The following is a 15,259-nucleotide window of genomic DNA, read 5'->3' as shown; positions in this document are numbered from 1 at the left end:
AGATTGGAACACAAGAAAAGTCAGCAATTTCCTAAAATTTACGAAGGTTTTTCTTTTCCCTTCTGCCCATGGTTTACAATCAATCTTTTGGAGGGTGTTAAAATAATAACTGGACAGATTTTACTGGCAATAGCTACATGATTGTGTCTGGCCAGTGGAATGGAGCAAAGAGGCTCATTAAGAGACTTCTCTGAAAGAGTGAAGAGTGAAAAGGAAGCGATGGGGAGTGGGGTGCAAGGGGAACCCCAGAAGTATGGAGCTCCAAACAGGAGGTCAAATCTAGTTAGGAGAAGGTGGAGGAGAGTGACACAGGGAAGATGCTCTGTGTGTGATGGGGACGTACCCCTGCCATGAAGAAAAGCCAGTCCCCCTGCAGCTGGAGGACAGGATACTAAGGGTTCCTGAACATAGCAGATGCAAAAAAAAAAAAATCTGATTGGCCCAGGGCAAAAGCCGCCCATCCACTAGTTGGAGAAACACAATTGAGGCTAAAGCAACTCAAAGTGCTGGTTTTGTCGGGGGCAGAGGGTCCCCAGGGGTGAGCGGAGGTGAGTGTTGGTGGTGATGGTGCTCAGGGTCCAGGACTGGGCATCCCCAGCACCCGCTGCCTGTAAAGATGCAGATTCCCAGGCTTTCTTAGCAATCCCTGCCTGCATCCTTAACAAGATCCCCAGAGGATTCTCAGCACAAGAGTGAGAACCAGCGAAGCTCTAGGGCAGAATGGGTTTCATGGGTGATAGATTCCTATTTTTAAAGCCTCTTTTTATTATGGGACTATTCAACCCCATACTCTCCATGGAGTTGAAACTCACCATTCAAAAAACTAAGGTCATGGCATCTAGTCCCATCACTTCATGGCAAATAGATGGGGAGACAATGGAAATAGTGACAGACTTTATTTTCTTGGGCTCCAAAATCACTGCAGACAGTGACTACAGCCTGAAATTAAAAGACACTTGCTCCTTGGAAGAAAAGCTGTGACAAAGCTAGATAGCATATTAAAAAGCAGAGGCATCATTTTTCCGACATAGGTCTGTATAGTCAAAGCTATGGTTTTTCCAGTAGTCATGTATGGATGTGAGATTTGGACCATAAAGAAGGCTGAGCACTGAAGAATTGATGCTTTCAAATTGTGGTGTTGGAGAAGACTCTTGAGAGTCCCCTGGACAGCAAGAAGATCAAACCAGTCAATCCTATAGGAAACCAACCCTGAATATTCATGGGAAGGACTGATGCTGAAGCTCCAATCCTTTGGCCAACTCATGAGAAGAGCTGACTCATTGGAAAAAAACTTTGATGCTGGGAAAGACTCAAAAAGGAGAAGGGGGCAGCAGAGGATGAGACAGTTGGATGGCATCACTGACTCAGTGGACATGAACCTGAGCAACCTCTGGGAGATAGTGGAAGACAGAGGAGCCTGGCAATGCTATAGTCCCAGGGTCACAGAGTCAGACAGGACTTAGAGACTGAACAACAAATTCAACCCCAGGCACCAGAGACAGCATTTTACATGGACTCTATAAACAGCACTTTGAAACAAACATGGAGGTATAACACCCAGATAAATAAATCCTTGAAACCTATTACTACAGAGAGTGGCAGGTCTGACATGGAAGGAATGCTAAAGCACCAGAAATGCCTCATGGCTTGGGTGATGAAGCAGGCTGGAGGAGGACCGGAACGACTATTTATGGCCCCAGGTGTCTACACCGCCAAGCACAGAGCAGGATCATAAACAAAGTATACCAGAAATTCTAACACAGAGCATTATATCCCCGCTGGTAGAAATCCTCAAAACTTGGTGCCCCCCACACACAAAATAAGCGCCTATAAATATTTGTTACATGCTTGTGAAATTGCTGTTGAGTCCTCATCAGACTCCCGATCATGATGATGAGAGGGTGCACCCTTCCCTCAAGAGACGGTCTTGGTAGGCAGGGAGTTGTATGCAGACATTCATACACATGGAGAACAGCCTAAGATCAACCTGGCCAAATATTGAGAGCAAAATGACCAGGAGGAGCCATCACAGGATCGGTAAGAACCGATCAAGGACTTCCCTGGTGGTCCAGTGGTTAATAATCTGCCTGCCAATGCAGGGGACACAGGTTCCATCCCTGGTCCGGGAAGACCCCACATGCTGAGGGGCAATGAAGTCCATGAGCCGCAGCTACTGAAGCCTGCCCACCTAGAGCCTGTGCTCTGCAACAAGAGAAGCCACCGCCATGAGCAGCCCACATGCGGCCACGAAGTGTGGCCCATGCCAGCCAAGACTAGAGCAAAGCCCGTGCAGCAACAAAGATGCTGTATGGCCATAAATAAACAAATACTTTAAGAAAAAAGAACAGATCAAGTGATGCTGGCTCTTACGTCACTTTTTGACAAGGTCATTAGATCAGGAGCTGTGGTAAAGCAGGAGGCCTGAGTTCCAAAACATGTTTCATTTTCAGAGCCTTCCTGATGTTCCTATAGACAAGGTAGACAAACACGAGGTGGGAGCATCATGATCACAACAGCATGAGCACTGTGGAATAAGCATCCAAAGAGTCTGTTTAAGGATCGAGTCCATCCGTTTTCCAGTTGGGGGCCACGGGGCTCCGTCCAGCACAATATTTTATCATAGACTCAGATACAGATGTAGGAGGAATACTGATATCTGTACACAACTGGAAGCGGTTGAGTCATGATGATAATGTGATCAGATTCTGAAAGATCTTGACAGCCAGAAACACTGGATCAGGACTGGCTAAATAAAATAGAATGCTCCTTTAGATTAGACCCTGCTTGTAGGCCCACAAATACAGGAAGGAGAAGGACAAGGTGGGGGAGCCCTGTCTGCTCTAGATTTACTCAACCACAGGCTCCATAAGTCAACAGGATGACTGATGTGACGGCCAGAAGGTTGATATAAGCAGAAACAACTACAAGGGTATGTAGAGGGAGATGAGTCCTGCTCCAGCCTGCACAAGAGCAGCCCAGGGCGCTGCTCACTTAGAAGCATTCCACCCTCCATGGGGACCAGAAGTGGACTAGCTGGGACTCAGAGGAGAAGCTGGTATGAGGCCGGCCTGGAGGTAACATCGCCACAGAGAACTGCTAAAGCAAACGAGGCTGTTAAGTCTGGAAGACACATGAGTCTGAGACAGAATAAGTGCCTTCGAATATCTGATGAGCTGCCACACAAAACGAGAAAACGAGACCTGGCCTACCCACCTGCACAGAAGGGCTAGAACAAGGCAGCTTGAGGAAAACTGGTTAAGAAAAGGAAATGGGTCCCGACAGCCAGAGCCATGCACGGTAGAATGCATGTTCTTAGTAGTCAGAGAACTACTTCCCTGGTGGCTCAGACGGTAAAGCGTCTGCCTACAATGCGGGAGACCCGGGTTCGATCCCTGGGTCGGGAAGATCCTCTGGAGAAGGAAATGGCAACCCACTCTAGTACTCTTGGAGAATTCCCTGGACCGAGGAGCCTGGTGGGCTACAGTCCATGGGGTCGCAGAGAGTCAGACACAACTGAGCGATTTCACTTTCACTTTTTGGTAGTCAGAGAGCTCTCGGTCTCTGGAGGGCTCAGTCTTAGCTGATGGGCTGGCAGCATGGATCCTGCCCTCATCAGGGAGGCTTTGCCTTCATAGACAAGATCCATGTCCACAGAAAGGGCTCAAATCCTAATGCTCCCATGAGCAGGGAAGCAGAGGTGGGTGCAGCTTGCCTCGGCTTTCCTATCATGGGCCTGCTCCTCCCTGCTATTAGGAATGGAATGGTGTGTGTGGTGTTTGTGTGTGTGGTGTGTGTGTGTGTGTGTGGTGTGTGGGTGTGTGGGTGTGTGTGTGAGAGAGAGCAGGGATCACAAAATTCTAGAAAACATTGGCTCAGATGGTAATGAATCTGCCTGCAATGCGGGAGACCAGAGTTTGATCCTGAGTCAGGAAGATCCCCTGGAGAAGGGAATGGCAATCCACTCCAGTAGTCTTGCCTGGGAAATCCCATGGACAGAGGAGCCTAGCAGGCTACAGTTCATGGGGTTGCAGAGTCAGATATGACCAAGCAACTAACACTTTCACTTTCAACCAAGAACTTCAGGAAAGTTCTCAAAAACTACAGTAGCCTCTCGTGGCATAACTCATCTGTACTAGCCAGGCCCCAGGGCCTCCCCACTGGCCCTCATTCTGCTCCTCTCTGGGAGCTCTTGACCACAGAACACCAGAGACACGCACTTCCTACAGCAACAGGAGCACCCCATTATAAGCCTACACGGCCTGGAAGCCACTTGGCTCTGTGGTTCCTATAGAAGGAGAAATATCCCTCAGGTCTCCCCAACCATCCCCTCTGTCCTGGGGACCCTAACTGACCAGACAAGAAGAGGGCCTGCATTTCCCAGCCACTGTTTACTGCAGCCCCAGAGTAAGGCAGCAAAGCTAAGAGGAGGAATTGGGCAGAGGAAGCATGCAGTATGTACCAGCAGTGGCCTCCAACCCAAGTTTTCTCCTCTGTGGATCAACTTTGGGTGCTAAGAAAGAACCTCAGACCCTAACTGTCCAGTATGAACCCACTGAAAAGTATAAGGTTAAACCTGTCAATGGCCATCATCGTCTGTCTTTTAACAGTACTTTCAAAATCAAGATCTCTAAGAGAGGAAGAATCAACAATGATGCTGGCCACCTTCAAGTCTGAGTCACAAGGTATCATTTTAACTTTATAATTTTACGATGATTTTAAATGACTCGTGGAAGCTTCAGGTCCATCTATGAGATGGTGAGAAGCACAGAATTAGCATGTCCCAGGCCAAAGAGAGTCCTCGTGTGATCATTTTAGACTAGGGCAGCCTTCATTAAGGTCAGTGGGCCAAAGCCTTATTTCTAGAACTTGATGTCAAGGCTCAGGGAAGAAACTTCACCAAAGGGTAAAATGCTTTTAATCGTGAGTTAAAATTGAGTTTTGAAAGGGGAGGGAATACTATTTAACACTAGAGTTAGAAAGGATGATAATGGATTACCCATACTCAATTTGTTCCATGACATCTTCTGTGTATGAAATTATATTTATTGTGTACCTACCGTGTACTCAGCAGTGGTATGTCCATCTTCGTATGGACAAAGCTATCCTACCCTCTCAGAACGTAAACTCTAGTGGAAAAGACGAACCGTGAACCAGTGGAGGGGACTCGATGTGTGCTGAGCATAAGCTACCTCTCCAACTGCTGAAAATCATGGGAGCCTCTTATCCTAGAATATGCAGTTTCCGCCCTGGTCTCTCCAGACATTTAAGGGTGAAGAGCTCACCATTCCACCTCCTATTAATCATTTTTCCTATTTGTTTTCAGCCTTTGTTCCCAGTGAAGAACCCCAAATGGCAGAAAACGGTGAGTCCCACAGAACCTAACTAAAGATTCCTGCTCCCTGCAGAGTGTCTGGGAATGGTGCCCCCCGGGTGGGCGGGTGCCTTGCTGGTCTGGCCAGTGCTGAGTCCTAGAAAGAATCGAGGGAAGTGCTGGGCACACAGTCCACGAACCTGGATGTGCTTCCCTGCCCTTAACTGAAGAGGGGAGATAGAAAGAGGGTCTTGGGAGTGAGAAAGAATGGCCTGGGAACAGCCCAGAAGTCCATTTCTCTACCCAAGGTCTGTATAGGGACACCCACATTTCAAGAAGGGCCAGCCAGTCAATTACTAGCTTCTCTGAAGTCTGGGCAGCAGGGCTTAACTGGGATGCATGGGTCCTTCCAGACAGACTCATTCCATGGCACTTTGGCAGGGAATGAATTAGAGCCCTCAAATGGTACCCTTAGAGCCTGATTCAGTTTTTATTAAAGGAGGGGACAGCTGAATCCTCTGAGGGAGAAGGACGGGGGAGCAGGTTGGGTTTTGGTGGCAGAATCCTAACTTGTACACATCGCTCCACCAAAGTCCTACAATTAACCAGACCTAGTCTATGGTTTGGAGGCAGGCTTGGCAACCCACTCCGGTATTCCAACCTGGAGAATCCCATGGACAGAGGAGCCTGGCGGGCTACAGTCCATGCGATTGCAAAGAGTGGGACACAACTGAAGCGACTTAGCACGCACACACCCTTTTATTGAATAGAAACAACGGAGGGATGGTGAATTGCTGGGATGGGGGCAGGAAGGAGCAGGGTTACCTGCACAGGAGGCTTATCAAACAAACTCTTTCTCACTCTAGAATCTTCTGGATCTTATTCCATTTCCAGAGAGGAGAGAACCAGGGTAGGCTAGTGCTGCTCAGACCTTCATGTGCAGAGCATTCACCCAGGCCTTGTGTTAAAACGCAGACCCTGAGTCCAGGGGCCTGAGGGTCCGCGTTTCTCACAAGCTCCCAGCAGCAGCTCCTACAGGCAGGGTGGAGAAGCAGACAAGAGGCCCGAGTTTCACCCTGTGCCCACTTCTCCGAGCCGGCCCGGGGGCAGTCGCCTACTGCTTCTCTCCTCCGTGTCCTGGTTTAGAACGTGGGGATCTGCCCTGCCCAGCAAACACACAGGACTCCAATATCCACCCCAAATTCAGGAGGCATCCTTCTGTCAGGAAAAAAACAGCTGTCAGAGGTGAGCTTTTGACTGGGAGGAGAGGAGTTAAGACTTGTTGGTAATCAGTCCGGGAGAGAGGTCCCACTCCAGGGAGTGCTGTGTTCCCGGCTTCGTCGTGTTGGCGCTGGTCCCCTGAGCCGCCCTGAAGTCCGCTACATGGACGAGGGGCCCAGGGTGCAAAGGGCTGAGAGACCCGCTGGGAAGGCCCTGGTAACAGGGCCACCACTCGGGAACCTGGCCTGACACCTCCCCCGCCTCCCCAGGCCTCCCATAGGAGAGACTTCGAGGGAAGATAATCCCACTAGAACAAAGGTAGAGGTTGACAGAAATCCCCAAAGGGAAAGTTAATTAGGACTAAAGCTCTTCCTTCTCCTCCTGCCCCAGTTAAGGCTGCGTTACTGAGGATTGACTGGGCTTGTCTTGACATGTAGACGGGGGCCGGTTGATGCTGCTGCTAAGTCACTTCAGTCGTGTCCGACTCTGTGCGACCCCATAGACGGCATTAGTAAGGTTAATGATTTCGAGGAAACAAATGGCTCTGAACACGGCTGCTCCCAATTCCGGCCTGCCAAGTCCCCTTCTTCCCTTGACAAACACTTCTTTTTCTCCCCCCCTCAAATTAAGTGTCTATTATTCAATAAAGCCTATTAAAAGACGGCACTGACAAATCACAGGGGGCTGCTGAGCTAGCAGGGTCAGAGGCAGGCTCCTCTCCTCTTGCTCGGGGGCTCTGCACCCGGCCTCCCCAGACTCGCGTTCTATCAGCTCCTCCACTACTTCTCCTAAGGGCTTGCCTGAATCCCCGTGGGTTCTCATCAGGTTTTCTCAACAAGAAGAAACTTCTCCAGGCCACAGCCCAGGTGGACAGCCTGGGGACGCAGTGTTCTGGAATGTAGCCGGAAGGGCCCCTGCCTTTGCCAGTTGTAAGCCCCTCAGTGGAGAGGGTGTGTGCTTGGAAGGACTTGGCGGGAAAGAACTAACAGTATGGGGGCAAGGGGGTACTCTGGCCACACAGGGGCCCCTGCAATGAGGCAGGTTTCCACCAGGAACAAGCCGAGGCTGGGGTGGGAGGTGTGCAGGCAGAGAGGCCCCTGGCCTGATGTCAGGACAGGCAGATCCAGCTGGGTGGAGCTCACCATCCCTCCAGGGTCCCAGAGGAGTCAGCGTTTCCATTACTGAACCAAAGTCCAGAGACAGTGCAGAGATATCATGTATGGAAATCACAAAGAATGCCCCCTCCGCCCCCAGAGACCCAACAGGGACATACATCAGACAGACTCAGTCAACCCAGCGCCACTCCCGGTAGATGTTCAGGGCTTTCTGGATGGCCCAGCAAGCAGGGGCTGGTGTCATCCTGGAGCCAAGACAGAGGCCACCATAATTTCCCCGGGGATCCAATCATCGTGTACGAGCCCTGTCCCCCCAGCTCCGCCTCAGGATCCACACCTTTCCCGGAGCAGGGAATCCAGGCCCAAGTTGTAATTATCCATTCCTCCATTCAATTTGCACCCTGTCCACACTGGAGGTCTCCAGCCCCTCTCCTGGCCCACCGTCACCAGGCTGTGGTAGACCTTGAGAACAAAGGCATCTGCTATCTCCCAGAGACTTGTTTTTTGTTTTTTGTTTTTAGCTCACTAGCTTGGGGATTCTCTCTTACGCTTTAATTAGCAATTACAAACCATCTACAATTCTGGAGATGGGCAATTTTTGACAAAACTGACAGGAGATGGGAATATTTCTCAGGATTTCCAAGAGAAAATCACACTCAGAATAAATCTCTCTGGGAATAAGATCTGAATTCCTCCCCGGGGCCTACTAGGTCCTCCATGAGCTGGCCTTGGCCCTCCCAGCTCACCTCACTCTCACTCCACTCCACACATCCTGCGCCTCCTGCAGTTTGTCAGATACCTCAACATGCTCCCACTCCCTCCCACCTCAGGGCCTTTGCACCTCCTCTGCCCCCTGCCAGGGGTGGTCTTCCCCAGCCATCTGCCTGCTCACTCCCTTGCTTCGTGCAGGACTCACTCAAATGTCACTTTTGTCAGATGCACCTTCCCTGACCACTAGAAACACACACTTTCCTAAATCTGCCACTGAGATACCCTTTCATTCCTGTTTTACTAATGTCTCCAAGTCAAATTTTAAGTGGTTTGATGAATTTAAAGTCTTATTGATGACCTATGCATTTGTAGTTAAAAGGTCAAGTGTAAATGCCATAAATCTGTTTCTCTTTTTGTTTTGTTTGTTTGTTGTTTTGGCTCCTTTTCCAAATGCCTCTCCTTTGGCCGTGCCTTCCACCATTGAAAGCCATGGAGTTTGATTACAAAGAGAACTTTTGGGATCATGTATTAAAAGACCCCATTGGCACACTGGAAGGTGATGAGGTCTTCGAAGATGAAGTAAGCTGGGTTGAAAACTGGGAACACTGGCTCTGAACGTTGGGGTAGGGTGGCCCAGGGGCCAGCTGGACACTGCGTCTTGAGCCCCGGGAGTCACAGCATTGCTCCGCTGTTATCACAGCCCAAGAGAGCTTCTCTTAAAACAGGCTGAAGTGTAAATGACATGCGTTAATCCAAAGAGGGTCAAAAGAAAGCCGAGGATGACACCGCAAGGCCCTGCATTCAGTAACATGAATAAAACCCCCTCAAGATTGCTTTTGAAGGCAGCAAAGTTAAAAACAAAACACACAAGCTACCCAGATACTTATTAATAGATCAGGGCAAACCGCTCTTTGTAGAAACCTTGTGTAAAAATGAGGTTAGATCCTGGAAACATGGACTAGATGTAATTTTCCCGCTAAGCAATGGTGGCTCAGACAGTAAAGAATCTGCGCACAATTCAGGAGATCTGGGTTTGATCCCTGGGTGGGGAAGATCCCCTGGAGAAGAGAATGGCAACCTGCTCCAGTGTTCTTGCCTGGAGAATTCCATGGACAGAGGAGCCTGGTGGGCTGCAGTCTATGAGATTGCAAACAGTCAGACACGACCGAGCGACTAACACACATATACACACCACTTAAAATTCTAGACATTATATATAAACAAACACAAGAGCTTTTAAAAGACAGAGAAAAGAAGGCAGACTGTCAAGGGACTGTGAGATCCAAGGAACAACATGGCGGTGAGTTTCTGAGTTTTCTGTTTGCTTCCTCCTGAAAAGACCACAATCAGAAACGCCAACAAGCATAGACCAAAGCCCCCCAAAAAGCCTACCATCTCCAACTGAAGGACCAGGCATGGAGCAGCCCAGAAGACGGAAACTTCAGACAACAGCGTCCTCAGTGCAAACCCCGCAACAAAGAGCAATGGAGCATAGCCCACAGATCTGAGTCCTGCCCCCACACTTTTCAAAGCAGCACAGAACCAGCCCTGGAAGTTTAATGGCAGTCCTTTCCCAGCTGTATCCAATAACTAGAAACACCATGGGAAGTTCCAAAAACTTGAATAGTCTTACATCTACAGAAAGTTTTGTACTGTCTTTACTGCACAAATGTTTTGCCTGCTAATGCAGCTTGGTGGCTATAATTTCCTGTGTCAACTTACCTCCAAAGCTTCCAACACCTGTTTACTCAAGTTATATATCCTTTCCACTATAGCTGAGAAATTTTCTCAGGATTGTAGGTACTAACGACAATCACAAAAGTGAGAGCTTGTGTCTCTGAAACTCAAAATTAAGCAGATACATTTTCCTGAACTTAAAAAGGCTGGGGGCGGGGAGGCGGGGGGGGGACGGCGAGGAATAACCGAGGCATTTAGTTTTTGCTCTTACTTTAAATTGAAAAAAATTCTCTGATTTCAGTTCTTATTTAACCCTAAATTCCTTACTTTCCAGACATGCTTCTATACACTTATATTAATAAGAAGCAAAAGTATTTTTGCTCAGCCATGCCCGACTCTTTGCGACCCCATGGACTATAGCCCACCAGGCTCCTTGTCCATGGGGATTCTCCAGGCAAGAATACTGGAGTGAGCTGCCATGCCCTCCTCCAGGGGATCTTCCCCACCCAAGGATTGAACCCAGGTGTCCTACATTGCAGCAGATCCTTTACCATCGGAGCCACCAGAGAAGCCCATTTTAATACGAAAAAAACCTACTGGTTTTTCAAATACTGAACTACCATGTCAGACATTGGAGAAGGGATTACATGAACTTAGATTCATGGCACTGAATATACGAAGACAGGAAAGTAAACTCAGGCATTTTAGAGAGATTTTTTTAGCAAGAATTGAAATCGAAAGGAATTGTTTTAACTAGAAACAAACTTTTCAAAAACCTTCAGTGCACCTGTCAACTGAGGTTCTGTGTGTCTGGTGGGGCTGCAGCCGTAAGCCAAGGGAACACCTCCCATGGAGCCGTGTGAGGTTCTGGATGAGAGAGGATGCTGGGAGGCTTCTGGGTGACACGCGGCCTGTGTACGTGAGCCCCAGTCACAAACACCTTGCCTTGCCATCTCAGGGACTTGCTCAGGTGACAAAGTATGGCACAGAGAGGGGGGGCACGACCCCCTGCTGTCTACACCACCTGGCCTCCAAAGATCAGACACTTAGGTGAGTGACGGGGCAGCACTTGTGGCCCAGCTACAGTAAAACCTGAAAAGCACCATTTCTCCAAGAAATCCCATAGGCGGCAGATGTGCCCAAACAGGGCCAGAGCAGGACAGAAGGAATGGAGTCAATGCCACAGGATACCTGCAGCTGAAAGACTTGTCTGTGTGGACTTCCGAGGCCTTTGGGAGGGGGAGCACCAGAAGCCACTGAAGTTCCCACAGGAGAGATGTCGCTGAGGTCCTTTGACTTGGAGGCAGCCATCAACCTACACCGTGGTTATTCTGACGGTGGCATCTGACAGATCTCACATGCCTCGGGGCAACCCAGCCCAAGCGCCACAACTACCGAGCTGCAACGACTGAGCCCACGCTCCACAAGAAAAGCCACCACACTGAGAAGCCTGCACACAGCAACTAGGGAGTAGCCCCTGCTCGCAGAAACTAGAGAAAGCCCTCAGGCAGCAACAAAGACCCAGCACAGCCAAAAATAAAATAAAATAAATTAAAAAAAAAAAAAAAAAAGGACTTGTGAAAGACCGGCCTGGGCAATTGGGTCATTGCTCCAACTCAAGGGAGGAATGGTCCACAATAAAGAATTTAGAGGCAGAAATTTTGGGACCACAAGCCTTCACCTCAATCCACCCTAAAGCACTGATACATTCCAGTGTGAAAAGATAAACTGAGGCCTATTAAAAACCTGAAGAGTTTATTTGACCCTGTATGTGGCTCAGATGGTAAAGAGTCTGTCTACAATGCAGGAGACCCGAGTTCAATCCCTGGATCGGGAAGATCCCCTGGAGAAGGAAATGGCAATCCCCTCCAGTACTATTGCCTGGAAAATCCCATGGACAGAGGAGCCTGGTAGGCTACAGTCCATGGGGTCGCAAAGAGTCGGACACGACTGAGTGAGTTCACTTTCACTTTCATGATTAGAATCAGGCAGTACCAGACCGCAAGTGGCTAAGAGCCCTCGGCCAACAGGAGCTGAGGAGAGACAGAAAAGGCAAAAGCAGAGCAAGGAAATTATTGACTGACTGGCTTAAAGCTTAAAGCTGCTTGTGAGTGGTTGTCCTTGAATTTTTATCTCTTAGGCTTGAGGCATTTATAGGCTTAGGTTTTTGTTTGCTTACTTGGGGCACCATGGCCTCAGAACGTCCTCAGTCTGATGGCCTCTGTGTTTAATTAATTGAACACCAGCAATGAGAAGAGGTGCAGCTGAGAATCAAGCAAGTCAGTCATGAGACACCCCAGCTTTTCCCCAACCTGGAAAAACCAGCCAACCGCAAGCTCCATTCTTGTATCTGCCCCAGGTCACTGCGACTTTGGATATGTGGGTCACCTGCTTCCTTTTGGTGTAGTTGTTTAGTTGCTAAGTCATGTCTGCCTCTCTTGCAACCCCATAAACTGTAGACCGCCACAGTCCTCTGTCCATGGAATTTTCCAGGCAAGAATGCTGGAGTGGGTTGCCACTTCCTTCTCCAGGGGAACTTCCTAACCCAGGGGTCGAACCCATGTCTCCTGCATTGGCAAGTGGATTCTTTACCACTGAGCCACCAGGGAAGCCGCCCCCCCGCCCCCACTACTTACTTTAGGAGGCTTATAAGTGAATGGCAGACTGTACATTATCAGACGCAGAACAACCTCCATAACAACCTCAACCTGTAGTGAGCAGGGCGATGTGACAACCTGCAGTTCTTCTGGACACCAAGTCACACTTCATCTTCTACCAAAAGGGAGCCGAAAAAAGAAACTCTTGTGAAGACCAACCTATGGGTCAGTCCTGGCTAACCTCACAGACTTGAGATAGAATGAACAAATCTACAAAATGAAAAGGTAGCTTGCAGTGTCATTACTTTGGAAGAATCCTTAAAGACAGAATCATGCACTACAAGAACGTGCTAGGTACTACCCTGGTTTCCTGAAGACTCGAATCCTTCACGGTTATTTATGATATGATAAATAACCAACCACTGAGAGCTTGGTCATTCCAGGAACTAAAAAAGCCTTATGCTCTCAAGCCATGGATGCAATTTTAGGTTCTAGAGCCTTCACTACATTTGGAAGAAGGAGGTAATGTTATGCTCTCAAAAGATTTCTTGGTATGCTACTATTAAAAAAAATATTCTTAAGGGAACTAAGGAATGAGAAGAGGGTGTGACCAATATGCAGACAGTCTTCAGAACAAATCTTGCTAGTCATCCTACTGTTCCCACTGTCTTTTTCCAATAACATGTTGAAATCTCATCTGGCACATTAGGGAATCAGATTTCAGGCTATTTCATTCTGCGGTCCCTTTGCAGGTTTCCTCTTGGATTGATCTCCTGATCATTATGTAGTGCCCTTCCTTATCTCTTGTAATCTTCTTTATTTTAAGGTCTATTTTGTCTGATCTGAGGGTTGCTACTCCAGCTTTCTTTTGCTTCCCATTTGCATGGAATATATTTTTCCATCCTCTCACTTTCAGTCTATATGTGTCTTTAGGTCTGAAGTGGGTTTCTTGTAGATAGCATATATATGGGTCTTGTTTTTGTATCCATTCAGCCAGTCTATCAGAGAAGGCAATGGCAACCCACTCCAGTATTCTTACCTGGAAAATCCCATGGGCAGAGGAGCCTGGTAGGGTGCAGTCCATGGAGTTGCAAAGAGTCGGACACGACTGAGCGACTTCACTTTCACTTTTCACTTTCATGCATTGGAGAAGGAAATGGCAACCCACTCCAGTGTTCTTGCATGGAGAATCCCAGGGACGGGGGAGCCTGGTGGGCTGCCGTCTATGGGGTTGCACAGAGTCGGACACGACTGAAGTGACTTAGCAGCAGCAGCAGCCAGTCTGTGTCTTCTGGTTGGAGCATTTAATCCATTTACATTTAAAGTAATTATTGATATATATGTTCCTATTGCCATTTTCTTAATTGTTTAGGGTTAATTTGGGGGGGCTCCAGAATCACTGCAGATGGTGATTGCAACCATGAAATTAAAAGACGCTTACTCCTTGGAAGGAAAGTTATGACCAACCCAGACAGCATATTGAAAAGCAGAGACATTACTTTGCCAACAAAGGTCCGTCTAGTCAAGGCTATGGTTTTTCCAGTAGTCATGTATTGATGTGAGAGTTGGACAGTGAAGAAAGCTGAAAGACGAAGAATTGATGCTTTTGAACTATGGTGTTGGAGAAGACTCTTGAGAGTCCCTTGGACTGCAAGAAGATCCAACCAGTCTATTCTAAAGGAGATCAGTCCTGGTGTTCACTGGAAGGACTGATATTGAAGCTGAAACTCCAGTACTTTGGCCACCTGATGTGAAGAGCTGACTCATTTGAAAAGACCCTGATGCTGGGAAAGATTGAGGGCAGGATGTGAAGGGGAAGACAGAGGATGAGATGGTTGGATGGCATCACTGACTCAATGGACATGGGTTTGGGAAAACTCTGGGAGTTGGTGATGGACAGGGAGGCCTGGCGTGCTGCAGTTCATGGGGTCACAAAGAGTCGGACACGACTGAGCGACTGAACTGATTTTGTAGATCTTTTTCCTTCTGTTGTATTTCTTGACTACATAAGTCCCTTTAACAATTGTTGTAAAGCTGGTTTAGTGATACTGAATTCTCTTAACTTGTGCTTGTCTGAAATGCTTTTTATTTCTCCATCAATTCTGAATGAGATCCTTGCTGGGTACAATAATCTTGGTTGTAGATGTTTCCCTTTCAGTACTTTAAATATATCCTGCCTTTCCCTTCTGGCCTGCAGTTTCTGCTGAAAGATAATATATGGGGTTTCCCTTGTATGTTACTTGTTGCTTTTCCCTTGCTGCTTTTAATATTCTTTCTTTGTGTTTAGTCTTTGTTAGTTCACTTAGTATGTGTCTTGGCATGTTTCTCCTTGGGTTTATCCTGTATGGGACTCTTTGTGCCTCTTGGACTTGACTATTTCCTTTTCCATGTTGGGGAAATTTTCAACTATAATCTCTTCAAAAATTTTCTCATACCCTTTCTTTTTCCCTTCTTCTTCTGGGACCCCTATAATTTGAATGTTGGTGCATTTGATATTGTCCCAGAGGTCTCTGAGACTATCCTCAGTTCTTTTCATTCTTTTTTCTTTATTCTGCTCTTCAGAAGTTATTTCCACCACTTTATCTTCCAGCTCAGTGAGTTGTTCTTCTGCTTCAGATATTCTGTTA

The 15,259-nt window shown here is 47.9% G+C and overlaps 2 protein-coding genes across 3 annotated transcripts in view; one reads left to right on the top strand and one right to left on the bottom strand.

Annotated features, from left to right (window-relative positions):
* The window catches only part of CBY2 (chibby family member 2), a 140,228-nt gene that overhangs the window by 94,845 nt on the left and 30,124 nt on the right, over positions 1–15,259 (bottom strand). The window lies entirely within an intron of this gene.
* ERICH6B (glutamate rich 6B) overlaps positions 1–15,259 on the top strand; it is a 53,542-nt gene that overhangs the window by 13,184 nt on the left and 25,099 nt on the right. The window contains exon 2 of the mRNA XM_055542200.1: positions 8,846–8,937. Coding sequence (XP_055398175.1) covers positions 8,846–8,937 — 92 coding nt within the window. The remainder of the gene's footprint in view (positions 1–8,845; positions 8,938–15,259) is intronic.

This window comes from Bubalus kerabau, chromosome 12 (genome assembly GCF_029407905.1).
Source record: "Bubalus kerabau isolate K-KA32 ecotype Philippines breed swamp buffalo chromosome 12, PCC_UOA_SB_1v2, whole genome shotgun sequence".
NCBI classification, from domain to species: Eukaryota; Metazoa; Chordata; class Mammalia; order Artiodactyla; family Bovidae; genus Bubalus; species Bubalus kerabau.
The sequence above is the reverse complement of the archived record's forward strand: the minus strand, read 5'-3'. Positions and strand labels throughout refer to the sequence as shown.